Here is a 23,269-nt window from a genome sequence, read left to right as displayed (position 1 = left end):
CATTTTACACTTAAAACTTTTGAATAATTGGGTGACGATATAATCATAATAATTATAAGACTTAAATATCTTTTAGGCTCATGATAAATGACTGATTTTTTATTTTGAGTTCCTAATAAATTTGTCCATTGTCTTGGATCACAAATATATTAAAACTTTTATTTCAATCTATGTTGTTAGTTAAGTGATGATATGATATTATCTTAATGACTAATAGATATTAGAGATATATGTTTGTAAGGTGTTACATCATTACCTAAATTACAATAGAAACACAAAACAAAAGGAACATGGATTTGTGACTTGAATTTTGTAGTGTCATACATGATAAAGGACTACAAACTATAATGAAAATGAACAAGAAAAAACATTATTGTTGATAAGGCATCATTGAAATTACACACCTTTTTTTAAGAAGTTTAAAGAGAGCCTAATAAAAAAGGTTTGGTTTGATGTAACTTTATAATTTAAAGTTAAAAATTGATTGAGAGAAACAAAGTCAGTACTAGTAGTAAATGAAGTGGTTGAATTAATCTATCATTTTTTATTCAATTTGATCCCTTAAGTTTTCTAACGTTAGGTGATGCCAGCTAATAAAAAATGAACTAAATTAATTTATATTTTTCAATTTCAATAATCATTTTATTAATTTTAAAGATCAATTTAACTAATTATTATTCTAAGGACTATAATTTATAATTCCAAGAAACATTTGTCATTTTGATAATTAAAAAAGTAAATTAATTAATCATTACAATTTTAAATACTAAATTAGTGATTCAGTCATTATCTTAAATTTCTCATGTATGCATACTTGATGTAGATTTTTTGTCCCATGACAATCTTCATTTGCTAATGTATAAAAGACAAATATTTAAAATATATTTACTTTCTCTTTTATCTCATCAAATTTGTTTTTTATTCTATTTTTATCACATAATAATTATTACATTCTCTCTACCATTCCCCCTTTTATTGCTTTAATTGTTTCATGCCAACTATCTCTAAAATAAGTGAAATTTATCATTACACAATGTACTGAATGTAGTAAACTTGTTTGCTTCCACAAAGCGGTTACAGCCTGGAAGGCCCACACGTTCACTTCACCAGCAAAAGCCCAAAGAATTAACATTGGAAAGGCGATCACTCAATTCAAGCGTCGAATCCATGTTGCTCCCATCACGATACATCGTGCTGATTAACTACATAAGTAACAATGATTATTTTACACACCCTTGCGCTAAGTGATAAAAAATTATCACATAAAGTACAAATATATTTTTAAAAGAAAATAAAATATTATAAAACTCAATTGAAAAAATATACAAATCTTAATATTTTAATAATTTATTATATTTATATATGATAATTATAACTCTAATGATTGTTTTTTTTTAAACTGAGAAAAATAATTATACAGTAACTGATAGTTTACACAGACATTTAGTTATAATTTACTAAATATGATAAATTTATTAATTTTTAAAATAATTATTTTAAAATAATTTAAATAATAATTTTTTATTGAATGAGTAAGAGAAAAAAAAAGTTCTAAAAAAGAGGAGGAAAAAAAATGAAAAAAGAAAACTAATGGTCAAATCACTCTCAACTTAAAGTCAATGGAACCCCCACTTGGTGACAAACCTAGAATACATTCTCCTCTCCAGTCCAAATGAGTGTATTTTGGGGATTTAATTTAACAAATAACAACTTTAACATTTGCAGCACAACCTCAACCTCAGCATAATCCATGGGATATTCTCCATCTCTATTGATAATTAATTATTGCTACTATAAAGTCTAGTGTCTCATGAGTTGAAAAGGAATACTATCTTATAAAATGGATTTCGCTAGCTAACTTAATTAAGTTTTATGGAATGTATATATTTGTCGTGTGGGTATTTTTATATAAATTAGTTTTTTTATAACTGAAAAGAAAACATGATCAATTATTTTTATATAAATTTTAAGTTATTTTATAAGATTTTATAAAAGTTGTTGAAATAAATAAAGTAAATTATGAATGTATTATAAATTATCTTCATAAACTCTATGACATATTTATATAATTACTTATATCATAAAATAAATTCAAGTAAATTATAATATATATTTTTCCAAACAGGGAGATACTTGTGCCTAATTTCATTTACTCTCTTTATAAGCTACATAGATAAAGATTCAATTATGGTATTTATTAGGATATGGTTCAGCCGTTCAGTTTTGAAATCCCAAATTTTATATTGAAGTGAAATTCACAATTTAGTTTCCGTATAAGAAAATGGGTACGAGCTCCTGGCTTATAAAGAGATGGCGAGACATTGATATAGGGAGGGCAAAACAGTCAAAGGAAGTGTTTTCAACAACCAATCAACCCAAAATCCATCATTTTCAGCAAAAAAAAAAGCAAAATGACAACAAACAAAGCATCAAACCAAAGCTGCAACACACGAATTATTGCACTAATTATTGATCCAAAAAAAATAAAATGGCCCAATTTCCTCTTTCATTTCTTTATCTTATTTTTTTTCTCTCTCTTGATATTTTTATTTATTTCCTTTATCTCTTTGCATTTATTATATTATATCACTTGTTGTATTTATATTTTTGCTCTATTATCTCTTTCTAGGTATAATGAACAAGAAACATTATTCTATCATATATAGTCTTCTCGGAATAATTTTTTACACAAATATTTATAAGAGAATAAAATAATTTTCTTGCATAAATTAAAATTAATTTATACACTTAATTTTTATACAAGTTTTTTTCATTTAACTTCTCCAAAAATAAAGATGCAAAAATTAATTTATCTAATGTAAAAATTAATGCATCTTATTTTTTTCTTCTATAAATATTTATAATAAAGTATATCCAAACAAAATATATGTCATCTTTATCCTCTCTTGTTTTTTTTTTAAGTTTTCTAAAAGTTTAAATGAGTTGAATTGTAAAAATTAAAAGAATCAAAATAACATTAAAATTCACTTAACAGCTTATAGGAATATTTAATTACTTATTGTCCATTTACAAGATTTTTACATCGACCGTGAGAACCAAATAATTTTTATATCCATATAACACATTTAAATTTTGCTCCTAATATATTAGTGAAAAATATGCTCTAAATACCTAATAATATATCTCCCCGTAGAGTGTGGTGTAATAACTTAACTGATTCTATTGAACAACTCAAGTTTCCTGTTTGGAACAGCAAGACCAAGATTCGAATCTTCCAATGGGAACATTCCATCACAAGAAGAATATCCAACGGCCATCATGCACCCATGTAACATGGCATAATTCCCACACCCTCGCCCTACACCATTATAACAACAAACCAACCTTACAAGCCTCTCACTTTCCCCTCACATTTCGCTAAATCTGCATCAATCAATCAATCTTTGTCTTCCTCACAACCACCACCATTCTCCGCCGGTCAAACCACCGTTTCAGTGGCGGGAACCGAGCTTGACCGTTATTAGGTGCATCCCTGTTTCGTTTAGACATGGAGGTTTCCGTTTCGTCGCCGCCGAGAAAGTCCATAGCGGAGAAGGTATTCGGAGGTTACTATAACGGGAACAATAGCCACAAAAAACGTGGCAGTGAGGCTCACGATGATGACAGCGATGGAGGCATGGAACTCATGGAGATTGGCGCCCAAAGGACCAAGAACGTCTTGATTCTCATGAGTGATACTGGTGGCGGTCACAGAGCTTCCGCTGAAGCCATCCGTGACGCCTTTCAAATTCAATTCGGTGACGAATACAGGGTAATCTTATCGCTCCCTCCCTCTGCTTTTTCTTCATAATTCACCTCATTATGTTACGTAATAAGCTTCTTGTTATTTTTAAAACTCTGTTTATTTGTTTCTCACTTTGCTAATTTGTTTCCTGCAAGAGTTTTCAGGTCTGAGGTATTTTTTGTGTTTTTGTCATCTCTTGCTTCATGGTCATGTGGACTTTGTCGCTACGTTTCATTTTTTTTTCTTTCTTGTTCTTGGAGTTATTTGCGCAGTTTTCTTTTTTTTTTTTTTAGAAAAAAAACCTTCGTGGCAATAACATGTGTTTGTTTCATTTTATGTTTCGGTGGAACCTTTTCAATTTGACATGTGTGACTGTAATGTGCTTCATATAAAAATTCATACAACGATTTATATAATATCATTTTTTTTGTATCTATTCCTGATCTGTACAAATAACATTTCGCTTCCAATTTTCAGATTTTTGTTAAAGATGTTTGGAAGGAATACACTGGGTGGCCGTTGAATGATATGGAGGGGCAATATAAGTTCATGGTTAAGCATGTGCAGTTATGGAATGTTGCGTTTCACAGTACTTCTCCTAGATGGATTCACTCTGTGTATTTGGCTGCCATTGCTGCTTACTATGCCAGGTATATTCCTTTTCCAATACTTCTCTTGTTATGATTAACTTTGATAAGTAGTTTTGTTTTGCTAACAAATTTTGATAGTATAACTTTTTATGATGAAAAGGGAAGATGCTTTATGGACAACTTAGCATTTTAATTTTTTCTTACTGGAACTTTGCATTTTAATCATTATTCATTTGTTAATTATTACAATAATGATTGTTCCCCTATGCCCCGCAAGATAGTGATAAGTAATAACTATTCATTCCCGTAGCTGTAAAGAGTTTTTTTTTTTTTTTTTATGAATTAAGTTGTGTTTTTCTAATTGGTTCTGCACTCTGTCATTTTTCAGGGAGGTGGAGGCGGGGCTGATGGAGTACAAGCCAGATATCATCATCAGTGTCCATCCCTTGATGCAGCATATTCCATTGTGGGTTTTAAAGTGGCAAGGTTTGCAGAAGAAAGTGATTTTTGTCACAGTGATCACGGACCTTAGCACATGCCATCCTACTTGGTAAAATTTCGCTACAGTTTTTGTTAAATTTTCCTGCTTTGAAGTGAAGTCCATTCATCAATCAATGTTTACATGCTCCAAGTCTAACTTTTAATCTGTTTCCAGGTTTCATCCTTGGGTGAATAGATGTTACTGCCCATCACAAGAGGTGGCCACGAAAGCCTCACAAGATGGCCTTGAGGAATCTCAAATTCGAGTTTTCGGCTTGCCCATTAGGCCTTCTTTTGCCAGGGCAGTTCTTGTGAAGGTATGCATAATGCATATTAAAGTTATAAGGTGTGATTTTGCTTTCATTGTTTCAACTGACTTTGTCTTCAACTATAGGATCAATTGAGAGAAGAACTCGGGTTGGATCACAACTTGCAAGCAGTTTTGCTGATGGGGGGTGGTGAAGGAATGGGCCCTGTCAAGAAAACTGCAAAAGCTCTCGGAGAAGCACTTTTCGATAAGGAAGCTGAGAAACCAATTGGGCAGTTAGTCATCATATGTGGCCGTAACAAGAGCTTAGTATCTACCCTTGAATCTCTTGAATGGAAGATTCCAGTAAAGGTATGTTGCTTCACTTTCCTTAAACCTGTGATATATATCTAAGTGAATAATACTGCAGTGAGAATAATGGAATAATGCCCCATCCAATGAAACTTTGTTTCTTGGTTTGTGCAGGTTAGAGGATTTGAGACCCAGATGGCCAAATGGATGGGAGCTTGTGACTGCATCATAACAAAAGTAAGTTATAGCAATTTGCTCTTTATGTCCTCTTTCATATGTTAGCATATAGGCTCATTGGTTCTATTGAAAAATTTCAGGCTGGACCAGGTACAATTGCAGAAGCATTGATCAGAGGGCTTCCCATAATCCTCAATGACTACATCCCCGGACAAGTGAGTGATTAACTTGTTAATTGTTCTCCTCATTGCCATTCAGTCTCTTCTTTTATATTTTGATACAGTATTGATTCTTAGCTGGAATGATGGTAACTACAGGAGAAGGGTAATGTGCCTTATGTGGTAAACAATGGAGCTGGCGTCTTCACTCGTAGTCCTAAGGAAACAGCAAGAATTGTGGCCGAATGGTTCACCACAAAATCAGATGAGAGGAAAACAATGTCAGAGAATGCACTTAAACTGGCACAGCCAGAGGCCGTGTTTGACATCGTGAGGGACATTCATGAGCTTGCTGAGCAACGAGAGCCAGCAAACTTTCCATACTTGTTGACCTCATCATTTACTAGCCTAATCTGATTGATTATTTGTGCTTCTTTCACGTTAGCTTTCTTCCATTAAAATTGACATGTAGAGTTAGCTTTATTGATTATATCATTCTTTATCCTAGTGATTTGGTTTAACTGTGAGCTACAAAATTGTGGTAAAACCAAGCTCAGGTTTTATAATAATTAAAGATGCTTGCCAGGTGATGGGTTGTCTGTAATTGCAAGAAGGGTTAACATTCTACTAAAAACTGTCTAATGATTTTTTTTTCCTATTTTTTTCTCTGGAATTGTATTTAGCACTAAAAACTGGCTTTGTAATTGGCTTCTTTATCAGGCAATGTAAATTGTCAATGGTCATCCTTTGGAAGAACGCCATATAAATTCTTGCCTTGGAAAATTGAGTTGCTTGCTGTTACAACATAGCTTAAAAACGAGAATCAAAGTAAAATATCGTTGAAAACATGCTTAAATATCTTCGGTTTGAAAATGAATATTTTTTTTTAAATAAAGATCATAGAAAGAGATAATTCAGGAAGAAAAGATAATAAAACAAATGTTTGCTTTCTAAATTTAAAAAGATCAAATTAGTTTTCTAAGGTTAAGAAAAAACTATAAAATTTCTATATCATCGTGTTTAAAAAACTCTTAAAATGTACAATAGCTAAACCCTAATATTGTGTTTAATTGTGTGAAAACAAAAGGAAAATGTGAACAAAGAAAAGAAGTGAAATAAAGTAGAAAAAGGGTGAAAATTAATGTTGTTTAGTTGAAGTGAAAGAGAATAGAAAAGAAAAAAAAATTGAATCAAAGTGGTTAGGAAGGTGAAAAGGGATTTTTTTTACTACTATGATAATTCCCATTTTACCACTGATCAAAACAAATTTGTCTAATTTTTCCCATACAGAAACATTTTTTTTGTAAAAGGCATATAACCGATTGTAAGAAGGAAACAACAACAAGGAGAGAAAGCTTTGTAAATTCATCTAGATAAAAAAAGAAGAAGAAGAAACTCACGGGGCTTGATCTTCAAGAGTAGCACGAGATAGGGTTGTTTTTGTAAAAGTGAAATCTAAGGCCACATTCTTCCTATGCATTGTAGCTTTCTACAAGTTTTCCGCTTAGATATGATTTGATTGAATGGAAGAGAAAAAAATATAATAGAATTGAGAAGAAAAATTTGAACTAAAATAGAGAAAAAATGTTATAGAACCTATGTTATTTAGTGAAATTTTCCCTTTTTTTAGCAACTAAACCATATGTTAATTATGCATGAAAAATAAGCTAAAATTGTGTGGGACATTATTTTTTTGAAACTTTCCCTTATAAATCAACTTAACGAAACACCCATGTTTTCTATCTTTTCACTTTTTTCCTTGGCATTTTCTTTCTTTCAGTTACAAATTAGAGCAACCAAACACACCTTAAAAGATTATAATGTTTTGAGACACAAATAGTATTAAAAATATAATTAAATTCCATAAAAAACAGTTAAGAAAAACTGATAATTCATAGTCGAACATGTTGAGAAGTTGTTGTATAGCATATCACACTGTCATGGGACTGGTAGTTGTTGACACAATCAAAATACTAACAAATAGAGAATGATGACAAGTAGAGAGAAAGGACTACGACAGAGTATATGACCCTAGGGAAACCGCTAATATATGGTAGGATCCTTGCCCATTAAGTTTTCGTATTCAATGAAAGGAGGACTTGGGGGGGTGCATTGTAATAAATAACAAATAAATTAGTATATAGAAAGGTATTAAGTGTTTATTGTCAGCACTTGGCGACAGAATATTATCATCCCAAAACACATTATGCACTATATGCAATAACCAAGAGAAGAATCACATGCGCTATAAATAAGACAAAATAGCATAGCACTGTTGTTTCCAGCACTTGTTAGGTTAGCATCCTGCTGTCTTCATTGAGGATCATAATAGCGAAAGGGGATGCCTAATGCCTTTCTCCTCATAAATCTCAACAAGTGGCAAATGACAATATGGATGCGTAAGTTTAAAGGAACATATAAAAACCAACAAAGAACAAAAATCTAAATGTAATTATCATCTTTTTATTTTGTTACATTTGTAATTTTCATCTTTTTATTTTAAAATTGAGATATTTGATTATTTTATTTTATAAAATCCATTATTTTAGTTCTCTCATTTTAAAATTGAGACATTTGATCATCTTATTTTAAAACATTTATAATTTTAGACCTCTCATTTTAAAATAAAGACATTTAGTTCTCATATTTTAGAAAACTTGTAATTTTGGTCAAATTATCATTGTTGTCTCAATTATTATAAACTTATAATTATATTGGGTCCAATTGAACTCTAAACCTAACATATTCATTTAAGGTATCATAAAAAATGATTTAATTAATTAGAAAGTAAGAAATAAAATAAATAAAACATAAACAAAATTAAAAATTAAATCAAATTTATGAATTTTCTAAAATATGAAAATTAAAATTATGAATTTTATAAAATATAAGAACCAAATGTTTGTATTTTGAAATAAAGAAATCAAAATTATGGGTTTTTTAAAATAAAAAAATTAAATATCTTAATTTTAAAATAAAAGGATCAAAATTGTGGATTGAATAAAATAAAAGGGCTAAAATTGTATTTTGGCCAAGAAAAAAAAATGTTATTATTGTCTATTGAAAGCACCCACTGGGCCTTGCTACAAAAATATTTTTTCTGGGCTGAACGCATTTGGGATTAACCCAATTCTGGCCCACATAAAATTACCAAGTTTCTTTGTCTTTACTTGTCTGTTAAGTGTTGTTGACAATGCAATAAACCACTACTATCATTGTTCTCAGATCCCATTGCCATAAATTACTTTGTCCACAATCTTGATTTCACGCTCAGCCTCGCGTCACCTAACAATTTTGGTATCTTAAATCAATTTACTTCGACTTTCACAATTTTGGTATACAATTACATATTGACATGTCTGAATTGTTTTTTTTTTTTTTTATTCCCTTCATTTCCAGAAGCATTTGGGGTTGCAATTGAATTCTTCTGAGCAAACCTTGTTCTTATCGTCTCCACAATAGACATGGTACGGGGATTCAATTCAATTCAATTCATACTTATTCAAAATTCATAATTTGGCGGTGTTGTCAACTTATTGATTCCCAATTGAAAATGATTATTGTTGTTGTTGTTGTTGTTGTTATGCATGGGAAGGTTTATCATTCTAGTTTTGTGAATGAAGATGGAGTGAGTAGAGCTTGTGGGTGCTCTCTTCTTCCTCTCAAGAGCCACATTAAGGGACCTGCTCCTGTTTCAGATCAAGGTTTCCTTTTGTTCTGTTTTGTTCTATTTTTTTGCGTTTTTAAAATGTGGGATATGCTGTGACTGTGATGCGTGGTGCAGACAGAACTGATATTGTGGATGAAGCCATAACCTTCTTCCGAGCCAATGTGTTCTTCAGAAACTTTGACATCAAGAGCCCTGCTGATAAGCTTCTCATATACCTGACCTTTTACATTAATGTTGCTCTCAAGAGGCTTGAAGGTTGCAGAACCTTGGCTGAAGGAACCAAGGCAATCATCAACTTGGGTCTCGAAAAGGTTCCTGTCCCTGGAGAGTCTGGCTTTCCATTTCCGGGCCTTTTCCCCCTTCCTCAATCACATAAGGAAGCAGGTGAATCCTGTCATCACTATTCTTTCATCTTGATTTTCTTATCAGCAGATGCATAACATATAATATATATTGTCAATATGTTGGTAGTTAGTGTTAGGTTTAGTTACTCATTTAGTTCTTATAGTTACACAAATTTTACCTTTTAGTTTCTATACTTTCATCCATTTTGGTCCATACACATACAATTTTTAATCCCTTACATATCATTTTTATCCCTTTAGTCCTTACCATCTAAATTTATAGGGACTAAATGAAATGATTTTTATAGGGACTAAAAGTTAAAGTTTGTACAATATAAGGACCAAATAAGTAATTAAACCTTAGTTTTATTTAATTGTATAACAAGTTATTTAATAGGTTCCCACCTTCCAAGAACTCTGATATATATTATATTTGAATCAGTTTTACTATCCATTGCCCTTAGGTAATAGTTAAGGATTCCAAAGTGGAATACTTCTATTGAGAAGTATGACGTTGGTTAATGTTACTAACACATCTCCACTGTGATTTGCAATAATTATTTTATTTTATTTTTATTGATTCCTTGACCATTGCACTTAGTATAATAGTAAAACAATATGACAGTCGCATTTGCTGGCTCAGTTCACTTTAAACTCACATGACCAACTGAGTGTGTCTATATGCCTCAATGTGTGGGTGGCATAGTTTGAAAGACAAGAAATTGTATCACTGCTTGATCGTTTTCAATTTTGAGTACACACCCAACAAAGAATGCTATTCTTTGGCAAAAACTGAACCATTCCTAGTAACTTCCTTGCATTATCAGTTTTCTGAAAGTAAGGATGCGGGTAACTCTAGGCATGAAGCTAGATAGGTATACATCGTAAGATAACTCCAGAATACAAACATGGGATGGAGTGATATCAAATGCCAGTGCATTGGTTATCATAGACCTGAAGAGATAATTCAAGTCTGGAAAACTGTCATTCAGGGAGGTTCATTTTAAACAACTAACTTTTACCAACTACTTAGTGACTTTATGTGGCTGTTGTAAGCCAAATTTTGCAATATTGCTCTGGTGCGTTGGTGCTTGAATTTCGACAGAAAGAAATAGAAAGAATACTTTAAAAACTAGAGTATAATATTTACTTCCTTGATGATTAAAAAAATCCTTAGAATGAAAACTTCAGTTCTATTACTTTCTGCATCTATGAAGTATTTTCAGCCTTTATTTACACCAGTACATGTAGTTTTTTTTATTTCCTTGTGTATATTTCTCATTGACCCTTTTTAAGGAGTCAACTCAAGCGGCTTCTTGGGGCAGTTGCCATTGCTTTACATAATTGATGATTAACATTGCTAACAAATTTAGAACTTGAGATTGCTCACAGATCATACTAGCTTACATTGAACCTTTATATATTGTGGTGTTTACTCAGTCTGATGCAGTTGCAATTTAGTCAACCTTTTTTAGCTACCAATATATATTTTTATACTTCAAGCTTTGTGATTTCTACGATGCAGAATTATTCAGAAATTATTTGAAGCAGATAAGGGAAGAAACAAGTGGGAGGTTATTGAGCGTTGCATACAGACCTAATGGCACTCCAAATAAATGGTGGTTGGCATTTGCAAAGAGGAAATTTATGAATATAATCATCCCTTGAACTGTTGTGGCGAACATGCAATTCTTAAACCATGGATTGTGTTGTGAAAAGTACACTTAAACACTGTTGATCTGCCAATTAAAAATATATATATAGTGATTATTGAAAGGCATATTGTTGGTGGTCTGTTTTGAATCCTTGTCTTTGATTTTGAATATACTGAACTACTCTTTGCTAGGAAGTGGTCACGTCGTCCACTTTGCCCATCATAAATAATGAAGTCAGTAATCATAATCGGGTTATGACCCCAACCTTGCTTGTGCTAATGGTTTTGATTATGTTTAGTTGTTGCATTGTCAATTAAGTATTGCAAACCTTGCTTGTACACGTCAGCTTTACATGATCCGTATTATGAGTGATCGAGTGTGCATTATCATAGCTGCAACAACTGCAAGTTTTTATTTCAGGTATTTCCCTTTTTTCAGATATCTAATAATACATTCAATTGCTATATTATACTTATATATTATTTCTGTCCATCAAAAAATTTCTAGTGAATTTCTTTGAAAAAATTTATCTTTTAAGATTATTATATATATATAATAAGGATAAAAATTAAATTTTTTATTTCATATTCTTGTCAACAAGTTTTAAATTGAATAATTTCCATTTTTTAACTTCTGGAACATATTCTTAATAGAAGGCTGTCTAATATCGAAATATTTATACATTTAATGTCAAATTTTAATTTAATGATTATATGACTAGGATTTGTTTTAAGTTTTATTACATAAAATCAATGTAAATGGAAATCTAAAATTATTCCATTTCTATTAAATGTCAGTTAAAAAGTAGTTTAAGTTTTTTCGAAAATCAGATTTGTTTTATACTTGCCTAGTTGACTCCGGAACCGGGTTGTTTCAGAGTTAAAAATGATCAAGATAATAGTTTTAAACTAATTTTATGTATCAAATTATAAAATTACATTGTAACTTTTAAGATAATTATTATAAAAATTAATAAATTTATCATATATATTATAAATTATGATTGAATAATAACGTAAAATCATTTTATATTATCAATATATAATTTTTTTCTCAAATTTTTACTTGATAATTATGATAAAGATAGTTTTATATTTTCCTTTAAATCTTTAACAATTTTTTGTTGTTGATAATTATGATAAAATTAGTTTTATATTTTCTTTTAAATCTTTAACAATCTTTGTTGGTTGATAAAATAATAAAATAGTTTCATATTTTCCTTCAAATCTTTAACTGATTTATAAAAATATTAAATTTGAAAGTAAATTTATTTAATGTTTTTTAAATATAATACATTTAACAGTTACCATAAAGAAATAAGATGACCAGGAGAATGTTTATGAAGATTTAGAATTAGAATTTAATTTTTATACATTGTGGGTATAAAAGTTTTGCAAAATTAATTAATCAAAAACCATAAAGTTGTACATTAATAATTAATCAAAAACTATCCTAAATACTATAAATTTTAATAAAATTACTATAAAAATTAATAAATTTATTGTATAGGATAATGATAATTTAGAATTAGTAGGCGTACACTATATACTCTTAAGAATCTTTTATTCTCACATTGAACTGGGCCGAAGCCCAAAGGGGTACAAGATCCAAAGCTCTACTTGAATGATAGGAAATTGTTATAGCCACTTCCATAAAAAAAAAAAAAAGAATCTGGCGTGGACGTAACGTGGCAATTGGAACGGCAATAGCAATTTGGTTCACAAAAACCCTAAACGGTGGAGAACGTGGGGTTTACTCGGTAATCAGATCCGGCCCAAACCCTTTGACTTGTCTTCTCTCTTTCACTCTGTTGTTCTTCTCGCAATGGAGGTTCAGATTCCAATCCACACCGTTTTTGACGTACCCTCTCTTCTCCAAGCTGTGGCCGCCGACACTGTTCTCGCCGCTGCGCAATCTATCGCTTTGGTATCAAAACCCTCTCTTTCCCTTCTTCTCTCTTCTTCCCACCTCATTTTCCCCTTCAATTTCAAGTTTTTACTGTGTTTTAGTAAAGTTAGTAAGCGTTTGTAGAAATAGGGTTTAATTGTTTCACTCATTTGCTTGCTTAGTTAGGCCATGGCAGGGATTTGTTCTATATATATATATATATATATATATATATATATATATATATATATATATATCTTTTTTTCGCCTGTAAGTTTTTTAGCATTAACTATAAGGATTGTCTACAATTGTGTTTCATGTAACTGTATTGAATTGAATGCAAATAATTTGTTTGTTCTCCATCTGTGTCCTAGCTCCTGTTTTCAATTTGGTGCTGTTTGCACTTGATTCATGATTTATGTACTGGCTGTGTGCTACATGTTGTGTTTTGGTGCTTGGTGTTTGGCATGAGTAAATGTGCTATATATGCTTTGTTTTTGTTTGTAAAAAGTATACTTATTGCCTTGACAAAAAAGTATAGAGGGATTCCAGCAAAGATTTAGGAGTTGGGACAGTGCTGCTGTGGGATGGAATCTTACATGGCTGGTGTCTGCCTTGTCCGTGTCCTTGGATATTGTCTGCAACTTCGCATTCTATGACTAGTGAAGGCCAATGGGGCATTCTTTATGATTCCTTCTTGTCAGTGTTTTAGATGAAATTAGTTTTACATTAAAAAAGGAAATGTACTGAACAAGAGGATTGGGGATTCTTCTAATGCTACAAAACAAACAACACAGTCAAGAAAGAAAAACATATTACATCAGTTCAAAAGAACAACAGTCCACTTATATTCCCCTTTATTTTTGGGGAAAGGAAGGGGGGAGTGGGTAGAAGATCAATTATTGTATTTGAAGGATGCAATGTTACACTGTTGTTTCTTGAATATGTACACAACTTAAAACTGGCATAAGGTCCTCGGGTTTAGTTGGTTTAAGAATTTTTAATTTACTTCTTTTGTTTTCCCCCAGATTGGATATCTGCTGACTAATGGCACTAATTCAGTGTCACCAAAATTGACAGCAGCGAATGGAAGGTAAGAATAAACTGAAGTACCTCAATGATAGATATAGCTTTATGGAAGGTAAGAATAAACTGAAGTACCTCAATGATAGATATAGCTTTACTTTCTAACTGTACATGTCTCCTAACTTTAGGGAAGTCAGATGTACCTCATCTCGAGATAATGATACAATTACTGTTGTTATGTTTGTGTTAAATCCTGGTCAGGTTTCCTTTAGAAGACCTTTTTGGGAGGAAACATGCTTATCTAGAAAACAAGAATAGTGAAACAGAGGACGACGACGAGGATGGAGATGGGGATGATGAAGACGGACATGATCAGGATGATGATGGAGAGGACGAAGAATTCTCAGGTGAAGAAGGCGATGAAGAAGGGGATCCTGAAGATGATCCTGAGGCTAATGGTGGAGGAAGTGATGATGATGACGACGACGACAACGACAACGAAGAAGATGACGACGACGGGGAAGATGAGGAGGAGGAGGAGGATGAGGAGGAGGACGAGGAGGAGACTTCACAGCCACCTACTAAGAAGAGAAAGTGAGAATATTCGTAGGAGATTGTTTCCAGGCATTTGAGTCGAGCTTAGTTATTAGGACAGATAAAATAGCAACCTCTTTCAGTAGACCTATCTTGCTTTATTTATATGTCAACGATGATAATTATTATATTATTTCTCATTGTTTCTACGACGTTACCTTCTTTCAGCCAGTTATTATCGTGTCACTTAAAAAAGTCTTAATTGCAATTCTATTTTTAGAGTTTGGATAATTTGTTTGGGGGGTTTCCATTTGATATGATCTCATGTGATTGCAAACCTGTAAATCCAGCCAAAGCGCTTCACTTGCATGATCTCTTTTTAACATAACGTACCTACTTCAGACTATGTATTCATAGTAAATTTCAAGATGTCTAAGATGCTCAGTCGATATCAGTTGCTTTTTTCTAATGTAATTTTTTCTAGACAAGGAAAAAACTAGACAGTTATTTGAGCTTACGGTTACTACAGAATAGGATCCAAACTAATTTGGCCGAAGTGATGACAGCTACTTTTCATTTTTCTAAATTAGGCCATTTGCTTTAGTCACGTAATTGTTAGTATTTATCATTTGATGCTTTTACTTATAATTAATCGGATTACTCTGTTCATGATTCTGCCCATATATCCCGTGTTTGACTCGAAATGCATAGAATTTATATTTTGTAACCACCTACCTGCAACTGGCAAGCTTAATTGGTTAGAATGAGAAAAGCTGGTAGCTTTGTTCACTGTGTTCATTGCTACAATACTTCTACATGTGGGATCTTATTTGTCATTTAATGGAATTTATTTTTAAACTAGTAAAATTCCCATAATTTCAAGTTTTCTAACTAATAAAAGAGTGTTGAAAAAGAAATGTTAAAAAGTTACTAGTTATATTAAGCATGTGAGTTAGATATATCTTTTTATGATTGACTGAGATGTTAACAAGCATACACTTTTTTCATTAGTTGTTATGTTATCCAGTCCATTCAATAATTTTTCTTTTACCGTGGTTTTCACTTCTCTCCTCTGTGAAGTGTTTTCATAATTACCTTTCTATCCCTCCGCAATGCACATGCCCTTCGCTTTGCATGAACTCAGCCTTGGCTTTCATTTGTGACAAGTTTGGACATTGATGATGTATTTTTATTTTACTCTGGAAAGTACGAAGGAGTTGTTGGTGTTTTTGGCGTTACTGAAAGTCACGTCTTCAAAAGGTTTTAGTTGATCCTATTATTGCTCATGTAGTACTTCATGGAATATTTAGAATACAAAAATTGACAATTACTACTTATATCTTCTCATAATTATTTTTTAATACAAGTGCAAAAGGTCTTATGTATTTTTTGTTTTTATTTGGTCTCTTAAATTTCAAAAGATTGACTTTGATTTCATAAAATGTCTCTATTAAATTAAGCTGATCATTTTTTTTATCACACTAATGTAGTCAATTTGATGACACGTGACAAATTATAAGAGATCTATGGATCACATAAGCCAAAAAAATTAATACAAGTGCAAAAACTAATAAAAGAACTGTTTTGATTGAACTATTAAAAAAAAATCAAACGAAGGCTAAATTATATTTTAGTCTTAATATAATTTTTTTAAGTTTTTGAAAATTTGCAGAGTTCAGTTTTATAAAATTTTGGTAGCATGTTTTATTTCATTCCTGGAAAGGAGGACTGCAATGAAATTTTATAAAACTGAACTCCTTGCATGTAAATTTTCAAAAACTTAAAAAAAAAATTAAGACTAAAATATAATTTTAACTCTTGGTTTGATTTTTTTTATATATAGTTAAACCAAGACAGTTCTTTTATTAGTTTTTGCACTTGTATTAATTTTTTTTGGCTTATGTGATCCATCTATTGTGAGATCTCTTATAATTTGTCATGTATTATCAAATTGACTAAATTAGTGAGATAAAAAATATATATCAGCTTATCACATAGAGACATTTTATGAAATCAAAGTCAATCTTTTAAAATTTAAGAGATGAAATAAAAACAAAAAAAACATAAGACCTTTTAATCTTTAAAATATTAATTTCATATTAAAGGTCCAAAGTATTAAAAATTACCCCTCTAATAATCCTGTAATTTATAACTTTACAATTAAGAAGACTCTAATTTACTATAAGATACAACATCAACATTCATAATATCTTGGTTGGGACGAGTTTATATTTTGAGTTTAATATGTATTTTTTAAGACAATCTTATTCAAATTAAATAAGATCAATATGGATGATTTTTTTTCTTTAAATATTTAATACAACTAGTTTAGTAAACATTTTTTGTTATTACTTTTACACCATTGCATCTTCTTTCTTTCTTCTATTTAGATTTTTCCTTTTTAAATTTTGAATTCAGACATTGACTAATTAAATTTTAATTTAGATTTAGATTATACTCCTTATCTTCTCTCATTCTCTTGTTTTCTCTTCTTCACACACATTTTTTAATTAATTGGAATATACTCGTGTTTTCATTCAAGCAATGTCCTACAAAGATTTCGGCTATTGATTGGTCATTGCACAAAACAATTAGGAGGAGAAAGAATATGATGTACAATTATGGGTTATAAAACATTTAATTGGAGATTCTGAATCAAAACTTCCGTCATCTGTTTCACCACTGTGGTTGCATCTTTTCCAATAGTGTCATCCTTATTTGGATAGATTCTAACTAGTGGTTTGAGCTTTAATCAACGATAACTTAAGGTATTTTAGATAATTTTTGGCTAGATGACCATAACAACTACACAAGACACAAATAATATGAAATCTTTATATTTAATTTCATATTAGTGATCACGCGACCCATGTTTCTCGGGTTGCAGGAGATAAATTTTTACATAAACTCTCGCAAATCACCCTCGTGCAACTTTCAATGCATTCCTTTAAACTTTGATAGCTCATCCCATTCCCACCATTGAAGTAATAATTAGAAGGAAACTTTTATCACAGTAGACAAGGTTTCTTTGGAAAACAGCCCTACACTTTTATCATAGTACATTTCAGGATTTCATTTTCACCTTTACCCTCATAAATTTTAAATAGAAATACAAATAAAAATAATTAAATAAACTTGGAATATATAAAACATAAATAATTTTAAAATAGAAAAACTTAATTATTAGTAATGATTTTAATATATTTTTATTGTTTTCTACAAATATAGAAAACAGAGTATAAAATAAAGCAGTGAAGCAATGAGAATGAGAGAAGGAGGCAGAAAGGAGTGAGCAGAAGCTGAACACTTATTAACCGTTGATTCTCCGATCCCCACAACCCAAAGAAAACGAATCCTCATCAATCTCAATGCTCTCTCACTCTCATTCCTCCAATCTCAGCCGTTGATTTTCCGATCCATGCTAGGGTTACCGCATTATCACCGCCATGTCCTCCAAGATCAACGGTCAGATTTCTCCCCTGCCCTGTCCCCACTTGGCCGAGTTCCACCGCACCTCCGCCAAGCCATTCCTAGCCCTCCACAACTGCCTCCGGATCAAGCCTCCCGGCGGCCGCGCCTCCCTCCGCCGCAATCCCGACGAGGTTCCTCGCTGCTGCGCCTGCGGCCTCTCCGCACCTTCCCGCCTCTACGCATGCGTCACCTGCGCCGCCGTCTCCTGCCACTCCTCCGCCGCCGGAGTCCTCTCCCACGCCGCCGCTCACGCCGCCTCAATGCCGCCCGGCCACCAGATCGCCGTCGACGTCGACCGTGCCGAACTCTTCTGCTGCGCGTGCCGCGACCAGGTCTACGATCGCGACTTCGACGCCGCCGTCGTGATCGCTCAGACTGCTGCGTCAACTCTCGGCGGCGATCCTCCGCCGCCGATCCCGTCGCCGCAACCAGAGAATCTTCGAAAGAAGCGCCGTGTGGATTACTGGCCTTGGGCGCCGGATCTGCGCGAACGCGCTCTGATCGGAAGCTTCTCTGGCCCGATTGCCGGGGCTGAAACCGTAGTCGATCATTCGCCGGGTTTGCCGCGCGGATTACGCGGATTGAACAATTTGGGAAACACGTGCTTCATGAACTCGGTGTTGCAAGCGCTGCTTCACACGCCGCCGTTGCGGAATTACTTCTTGAGCGATAGGCATAATCGGTTTTTCTGCCAGAAGAAAAACAACGGTGACGTTGACGTTGACGCTGCTGTGAAGAGAAGTGGCGGCAACAATGGGAACAAGAATGCGCGAATATGCTTAGCTTGCGATATGGATGCTACGTTCTCTGCTGTGTTTTCTGGTGATCGTGCTCCTTATAGCCCCGCTAAGTTTTTATACAGGTGTGTATGGTGATGGCGTGTAAGTTGTGCTTAAATAAATGTAGTTATAGTTTTTTAAATCCTGATTTAGGGTTTAAGTTTCATTAATTACAACTTGTTTTGGAAAGTTTATCTGTTTGATTAGTTGTTGTTGGTGATTTGTTTCAGTTGGTGGCAGCACGCAGCAAACCTTGCCACTTATGAACAACAGGATGCGCATGAGTTTTTCATTTCCATGCTTGATGGAATCCATGAGAAGGTGGAGAAGGGTAGGCGTAAGCCACATACTGAAGGTAATATGTTCTGACAGTGACACCGATTTATTCTCTTCACCTTCTTTGAAGTGCTTGTTACTGTTATAATCTTTTTTGGTTGGGATTTGGTTTAAATTTTGTGGCATGAAGGGGATATTTTGTATAAAATTACTTAATCTAATGTCTTCTTAATATTCAATTTAAACGGAATATCAAAATAAACTTAGAAGCTAGAACTTGCGAGGAATGTTGAAATTTGTGTACTTGTGCTAATAGAATCTTTAAGCTGGCTTGTTTTGGTTTATACCATAAAATATTTTCTGGGTAAATTCAAGTCTGCCAGTCCTGCCTTGCTTAACATTGATTTGTATTTTTTGTCTAACTTTTGTGGAAGCTGTTGTTTTCACTTGAATTTTCAACACATGTTTATTTCTGTGTATTTTAGTCGTAGTTCATAGGGTTAGGGAACCATTTTAAAAAATAAATAGGGAATATAGCATTGCGAGTCTTGTATGTCCTCTTATTGCCATCAAAGGGACTTCTTTAATGACCAAAATCTATGTTTTTCCTACCTTCTTTCCGTTTAATAGGCAAAAATTTGCTGTATGGTATAGTAGTTTAGTAGTTGTGAGAGAAAATGCTGATCTCTATGGTATTAAGCAGTAGCATTAGATTGTTAAGAACACAGAACCTTTAGATGGTGTAAGCACTAAGAAGTTATTCTGCTACCTTTTTGAACAGTTAACAAGTTGGTTATTAGCTTGGATTAATCATAGTTGCAACAAACTGATTATAGAAGACGATCCATAGAGTGCCAGTGTCTTGCTATCTTCAATGTCTGACTTTTTTTTTTTTTACTTTAAAAATGATTCAAAATACTATTTAAGATAACAGAGTTATCATAATATTTAACTGCAGGATGAGGGTTTAGGTCTCTTGCTTGTTGCCCTAGAAGTTGACAATTGCTCAAACAATTAGGGCTAATTTCCAACCACAACCTGCTGTCATGATGGTGTTAGCTGCTACATTCCTGTGAGTCCCTGTAAGTAAATTCTGCTTAGCCTATTCATTTCATCATACATTGTAGACCAAAATGATGCTAATGTTAACTCCACCTTTTACCTTGTTTAGGCTGTAGTTAACCAAAGCTTGTCCAAGCCTGGAGAGGAGGGTGCATTAGTTTTCCAGCCACCATGAATGTGTCCGAACTGAGTTCTTTAAAGGTTGGGCTAAGATTTTAGCCTTGAAAGATGTAGTTCTTTCTACTTTGGTATGTGTTATGCTCCACATAGAAACGCCCATTTTCTTTCCTCTGTCTTTTGTACTGGCATTGCTTGGTTTCAATGCAAGTTTTATTTCCTCATTCTCTCAATGAGAGGTTGTCAAATTTAGTGGGTCGGCTGATCTAGAATCAGTTCTGTATTTAAGATTATGCTGGACTCCTGCTCTTTCTAGAGGACCTAGCTATAATAGTAGAAGATTGTTCTGGTTTTAACTGTGAGGATCAAAGTTCTCCCATACATAATATTTAGAGGTTAAGAGATGTTAATTTTTGTTGGACCAATAGATAAATTCTTGGCATGCTTGGCTTCTGACGAATAACAAAATCAAGACAAATTCTGATGGCAGTGAAATTTTAGTTCCAATACATTGAGATTGTCAAGCTAGACAGTTGATTGTGTATTGTCTCAACTATTCTACCTTTTATTTTCTGCATTTCTAAATGATAAGAAAATAATACCCATCTAATTCTGTATACTTTTCTGTGTACAAAATTTCTCAGTAATTTAAATTGCAACAAAATGAGTTGTCTCTCTTATTGCATTGCCAGAACTTTATTTTTACACCAGGATAATAGTTGACCCATTAGGAATCCTTTTGGCACTTACTTTCTGCACTTTGTACACCTCAGTTCTAACATCAGGGCCCACCATGTTTTATAATTTTACGAGGAATTATTTTGCTACCTTCTTTGTTTGCTCAAAACTTTTTGTTGAAATGTAAAAGATCTTCAACTTAAGGTCTGCTCTTGAACTGATGTCATTTTATCAAGTTAACATCTTTGTATGACCACGTTTTCACTGATGGTGCAGGCAATGGTGACTGTTGTATTGCTCATAAAGTATTCTCTGGTATTTTGCGATCAGATGTTACATGTATGGCCTGTGGTTTCACATCAACTACTTATGACCCATGCATAGACATCTCACTGGACTTAGAACCAAATCAATGGGGTTCCACCAAAATGGCTACTGCAACGTCCAATCATTCTTGCAATGGTGAGGCTGATTGTATGAATTCGAGCCAAATCTGTGGAACATCTACCCTGATGGGATGCTTGAAGAGATTTACAAGAGCAGAAAGATTGGGGTCAGACCAAAAAATTTTCTGTCGGCAGTGTCAGGTGAGGCAAGAAACTCTCAAACAGATGTCCATAAGGAAGCTTCCCCTTGTTTCTTGCTTCCATATAAAAAGATTTGAGCATTCTTCAACAAGAAAGATGCCAAGGAAAGTGGATCGCTACCTGCAGTTCCCATTTTCACTGGACATGTCACCTTATCTCTCATCAACAATTTTAAGGAATCGATTTGGGAACAGGATCTTTCCTTTTGATGGGGATGAGCTGGATGCTTCAGATGAATTGTGTTCAGAGTTTGAGTTGTTTGCCGTTGTCACGCACAGTGGTAAGCTAGACGCTGGCCATTATGTCACTTATCTGCGATTAAGTAATCGGTGGTACAAGTGTGATAATGCCTGGGTTACTCAAGTTGATGAGAATATTGTGAGGGCTGCACAGTGTTACATGATGTTCTATGTACAGAAGATGCTTTACTATAAAGCAACTGATAAACATGTCGCTTCATGATTGGGATAAGAGATGGTCCATAGCATTGATATGCCATGGTCATTATCGATTTTCATTCCAATGATATTTCATGGCTTTTACATTCATACATAGGAAACAAAAGCAAAGGAAAATATAATGTATTCTCATCACAACTAGCGAATCTATCATTTTCAGAGATGAATCTATACTTTCAAGTTGGAGCTAGAAACCAGACAGAATTTTTTAGGCATTCCAACTTTTTGGAAACTTAAGGGCATGGATTTCTTAAAAAGTTGTTTATGCTCCCCCCCTCCCCTGCCCTTTCTCTTTTCCCGTGCTCTGAAAATCAGTGCTTGGAGGGCTTTGCAGATGTTGCTTCATATAAGGAGAAATTAGATGCCAGAAATATTATAAAACTGGACCCAAACCTTTATGAATTGTGATAATTTATTCAGACATGGATATAAGAACTACAATTGCCTGTATAAAAAAAAAACTACAATTACAAAATCTTCAAATGCCAGTTGGCTGCTGAAGTTATGGTCATGGGTGTTCATATTAATCTACAATAAAATTTCTTCTGTTTAGTTTGGATTTTATCAATATTTGAATCAAATTAATCTTAGAGTGTGTTTGGATGGAGAAATTTAAAATTTCTCAGAATTTTAAATTTTAAGAATTTTAAATACTTCAATTGAAATTCTTTTATTTTCAAAATTTTGTGTTTGGATAAAAAAAATTAAAATTCTAGATTTTTAGTTGTTTAAAATTCTGTTTTAAAATTCCAAAATTTTAAATTCTTCATAAAAAAACATCCAAACAATGAAGTCTAAAATACAGAAATTCAAATTTTTTAATAAATTACTTTTCTGAGTTAAAATTTTCTATCTGTGCAGCTACAGCTAGCATCTTTCCAAAATTACTTCGGCTCAATTCAATTGGGTCACACATAAATGCAAAACTAGTACTTTTTTTCCCCTATTGTTACAAAAGGTAAAAAGCAACAAAACGTGGTAATGAAAAAAAAAAAAAACACCAAACTACTCCCTCG

At 32.9% G+C, this 23,269-nt stretch overlaps 4 protein-coding genes across 4 annotated transcripts; all 4 read left to right on the top strand.

Annotated features, from left to right (window-relative positions):
* The first annotated feature begins 3,320 nt into the window (after positions 1-3,320).
* On the top strand, positions 3,321-6,465 carry LOC114374435 (monogalactosyldiacylglycerol synthase 2, chloroplastic-like). Its single transcript, XM_028332071.1, has 8 exons — positions 3,321-3,772; positions 4,223-4,395; positions 4,724-4,885; positions 4,991-5,132; positions 5,210-5,434; positions 5,549-5,611; positions 5,692-5,766; positions 5,869-6,465. The coding sequence occupies exons 1-8, from the start codon at positions 3,509-3,511 to the stop codon at positions 6,124-6,126; spliced, it is 1,362 nt and encodes a 453-aa protein (XP_028187872.1). The 5' UTR covers positions 3,321-3,508; the 3' UTR covers positions 6,127-6,465.
* Positions 6,466-8,880: 2,415 nt separating this feature from the next.
* Positions 8,881-11,671, top strand: LOC114374464 (actin-related protein 2/3 complex subunit 3-like). The gene is made up of 5 exons (XM_028332104.1): positions 8,881-9,006; positions 9,109-9,176; positions 9,305-9,413; positions 9,494-9,763; positions 11,249-11,671. The coding sequence occupies exons 2-5, from the start codon at positions 9,174-9,176 to the stop codon at positions 11,389-11,391; spliced, it is 525 nt and encodes a 174-aa protein (XP_028187905.1). The 5' UTR covers positions 8,881-9,006; positions 9,109-9,173; the 3' UTR covers positions 11,392-11,671.
* A 1,388-nt stretch (positions 11,672-13,059) lies between these two features.
* On the top strand, positions 13,060-15,116 carry LOC114373470 (phosphopantothenoylcysteine decarboxylase subunit VHS3-like). The gene is made up of 3 exons (XM_028330933.1): positions 13,060-13,304; positions 14,294-14,358; positions 14,553-15,116. Exons 1-3 carry the CDS (start codon positions 13,203-13,205, stop codon positions 14,887-14,889), a joined length of 504 nt encoding a protein of 167 aa, XP_028186734.1. The 5' UTR covers positions 13,060-13,202; the 3' UTR covers positions 14,890-15,116.
* Positions 15,117-18,048: 2,932 nt separating this feature from the next.
* On the top strand, positions 18,049-22,758 carry LOC114377257 (ubiquitin carboxyl-terminal hydrolase 22-like). Its single transcript, XM_028335693.1, has 3 exons — positions 18,049-19,158; positions 19,306-19,430; positions 21,485-22,758. Exons 1-3 carry the CDS (start codon positions 18,272-18,274, stop codon positions 22,255-22,257), a joined length of 1,785 nt encoding a protein of 594 aa, XP_028191494.1. The 5' UTR covers positions 18,049-18,271; the 3' UTR covers positions 22,258-22,758.
* Positions 22,759-23,269: the final 511 nt, after the last annotated feature.

This window comes from Glycine soja, chromosome 11, assembly GCF_004193775.1.
Source record: "Glycine soja cultivar W05 chromosome 11, ASM419377v2, whole genome shotgun sequence".
Classification (NCBI taxonomy): domain Eukaryota; kingdom Viridiplantae; phylum Streptophyta; class Magnoliopsida; order Fabales; family Fabaceae; genus Glycine; species Glycine soja.
Note: the sequence above shows the minus strand (reverse complement) of the source record. Positions and strands in the feature narration are given on the sequence as shown.

Excerpts from the sequence above, each read along its gene's own strand:
- LOC114374435 (XM_028332071.1), top strand. The coding sequence starts at position 3,509 with ATGGAGGTTTCCGTTTCGTCGCCGCCGAGAAAGTCCATAGCGGAGAAG. Across the intron at positions 4,886-4,990 it reads AGCACATGCCATCCTACTTG|GTTTCATCCTTGGGTGAATA; the intron begins GTAAAATTTCGC and ends ATCTGTTTCCAG. Across the intron at positions 5,767-5,868 it reads ATGACTACATCCCCGGACAA|GAGAAGGGTAATGTGCCTTA; the intron begins GTGAGTGATTAA and ends TGGTAACTACAG.
- LOC114374464 (XM_028332104.1), top strand. Across the intron at positions 9,414-9,493 it reads TGCTCCTGTTTCAGATCAAG|ACAGAACTGATATTGTGGAT; the intron begins GTTTCCTTTTGT and ends TGCGTGGTGCAG. Across the intron at positions 9,764-11,248 it reads TCAATCACATAAGGAAGCAG|AATTATTCAGAAATTATTTG; the intron begins GTGAATCCTGTC and ends TCTACGATGCAG.
- LOC114373470 (XM_028330933.1), top strand. The coding sequence starts at position 13,203 with ATGGAGGTTCAGATTCCAATCCACACCGTTTTTGACGTACCCTCTCTT. Across the intron at positions 13,305-14,293 it reads CTGCGCAATCTATCGCTTTG|ATTGGATATCTGCTGACTAA; the intron begins GTATCAAAACCC and ends GTTTTCCCCCAG. Across the intron at positions 14,359-14,552 it reads TTGACAGCAGCGAATGGAAG|GTTTCCTTTAGAAGACCTTT; the intron begins GTAAGAATAAAC and ends AATCCTGGTCAG.
- LOC114377257 (XM_028335693.1), top strand. The coding sequence starts at position 18,272 with ATGTCCTCCAAGATCAACGGTCAGATTTCTCCCCTGCCCTGTCCCCAC. Across the intron at positions 19,159-19,305 it reads CCCGCTAAGTTTTTATACAG|TTGGTGGCAGCACGCAGCAA; the intron begins GTGTGTATGGTG and ends GATTTGTTTCAG. Across the intron at positions 19,431-21,484 it reads GCGTAAGCCACATACTGAAG|GCAATGGTGACTGTTGTATT; the intron begins GTAATATGTTCT and ends CTGATGGTGCAG.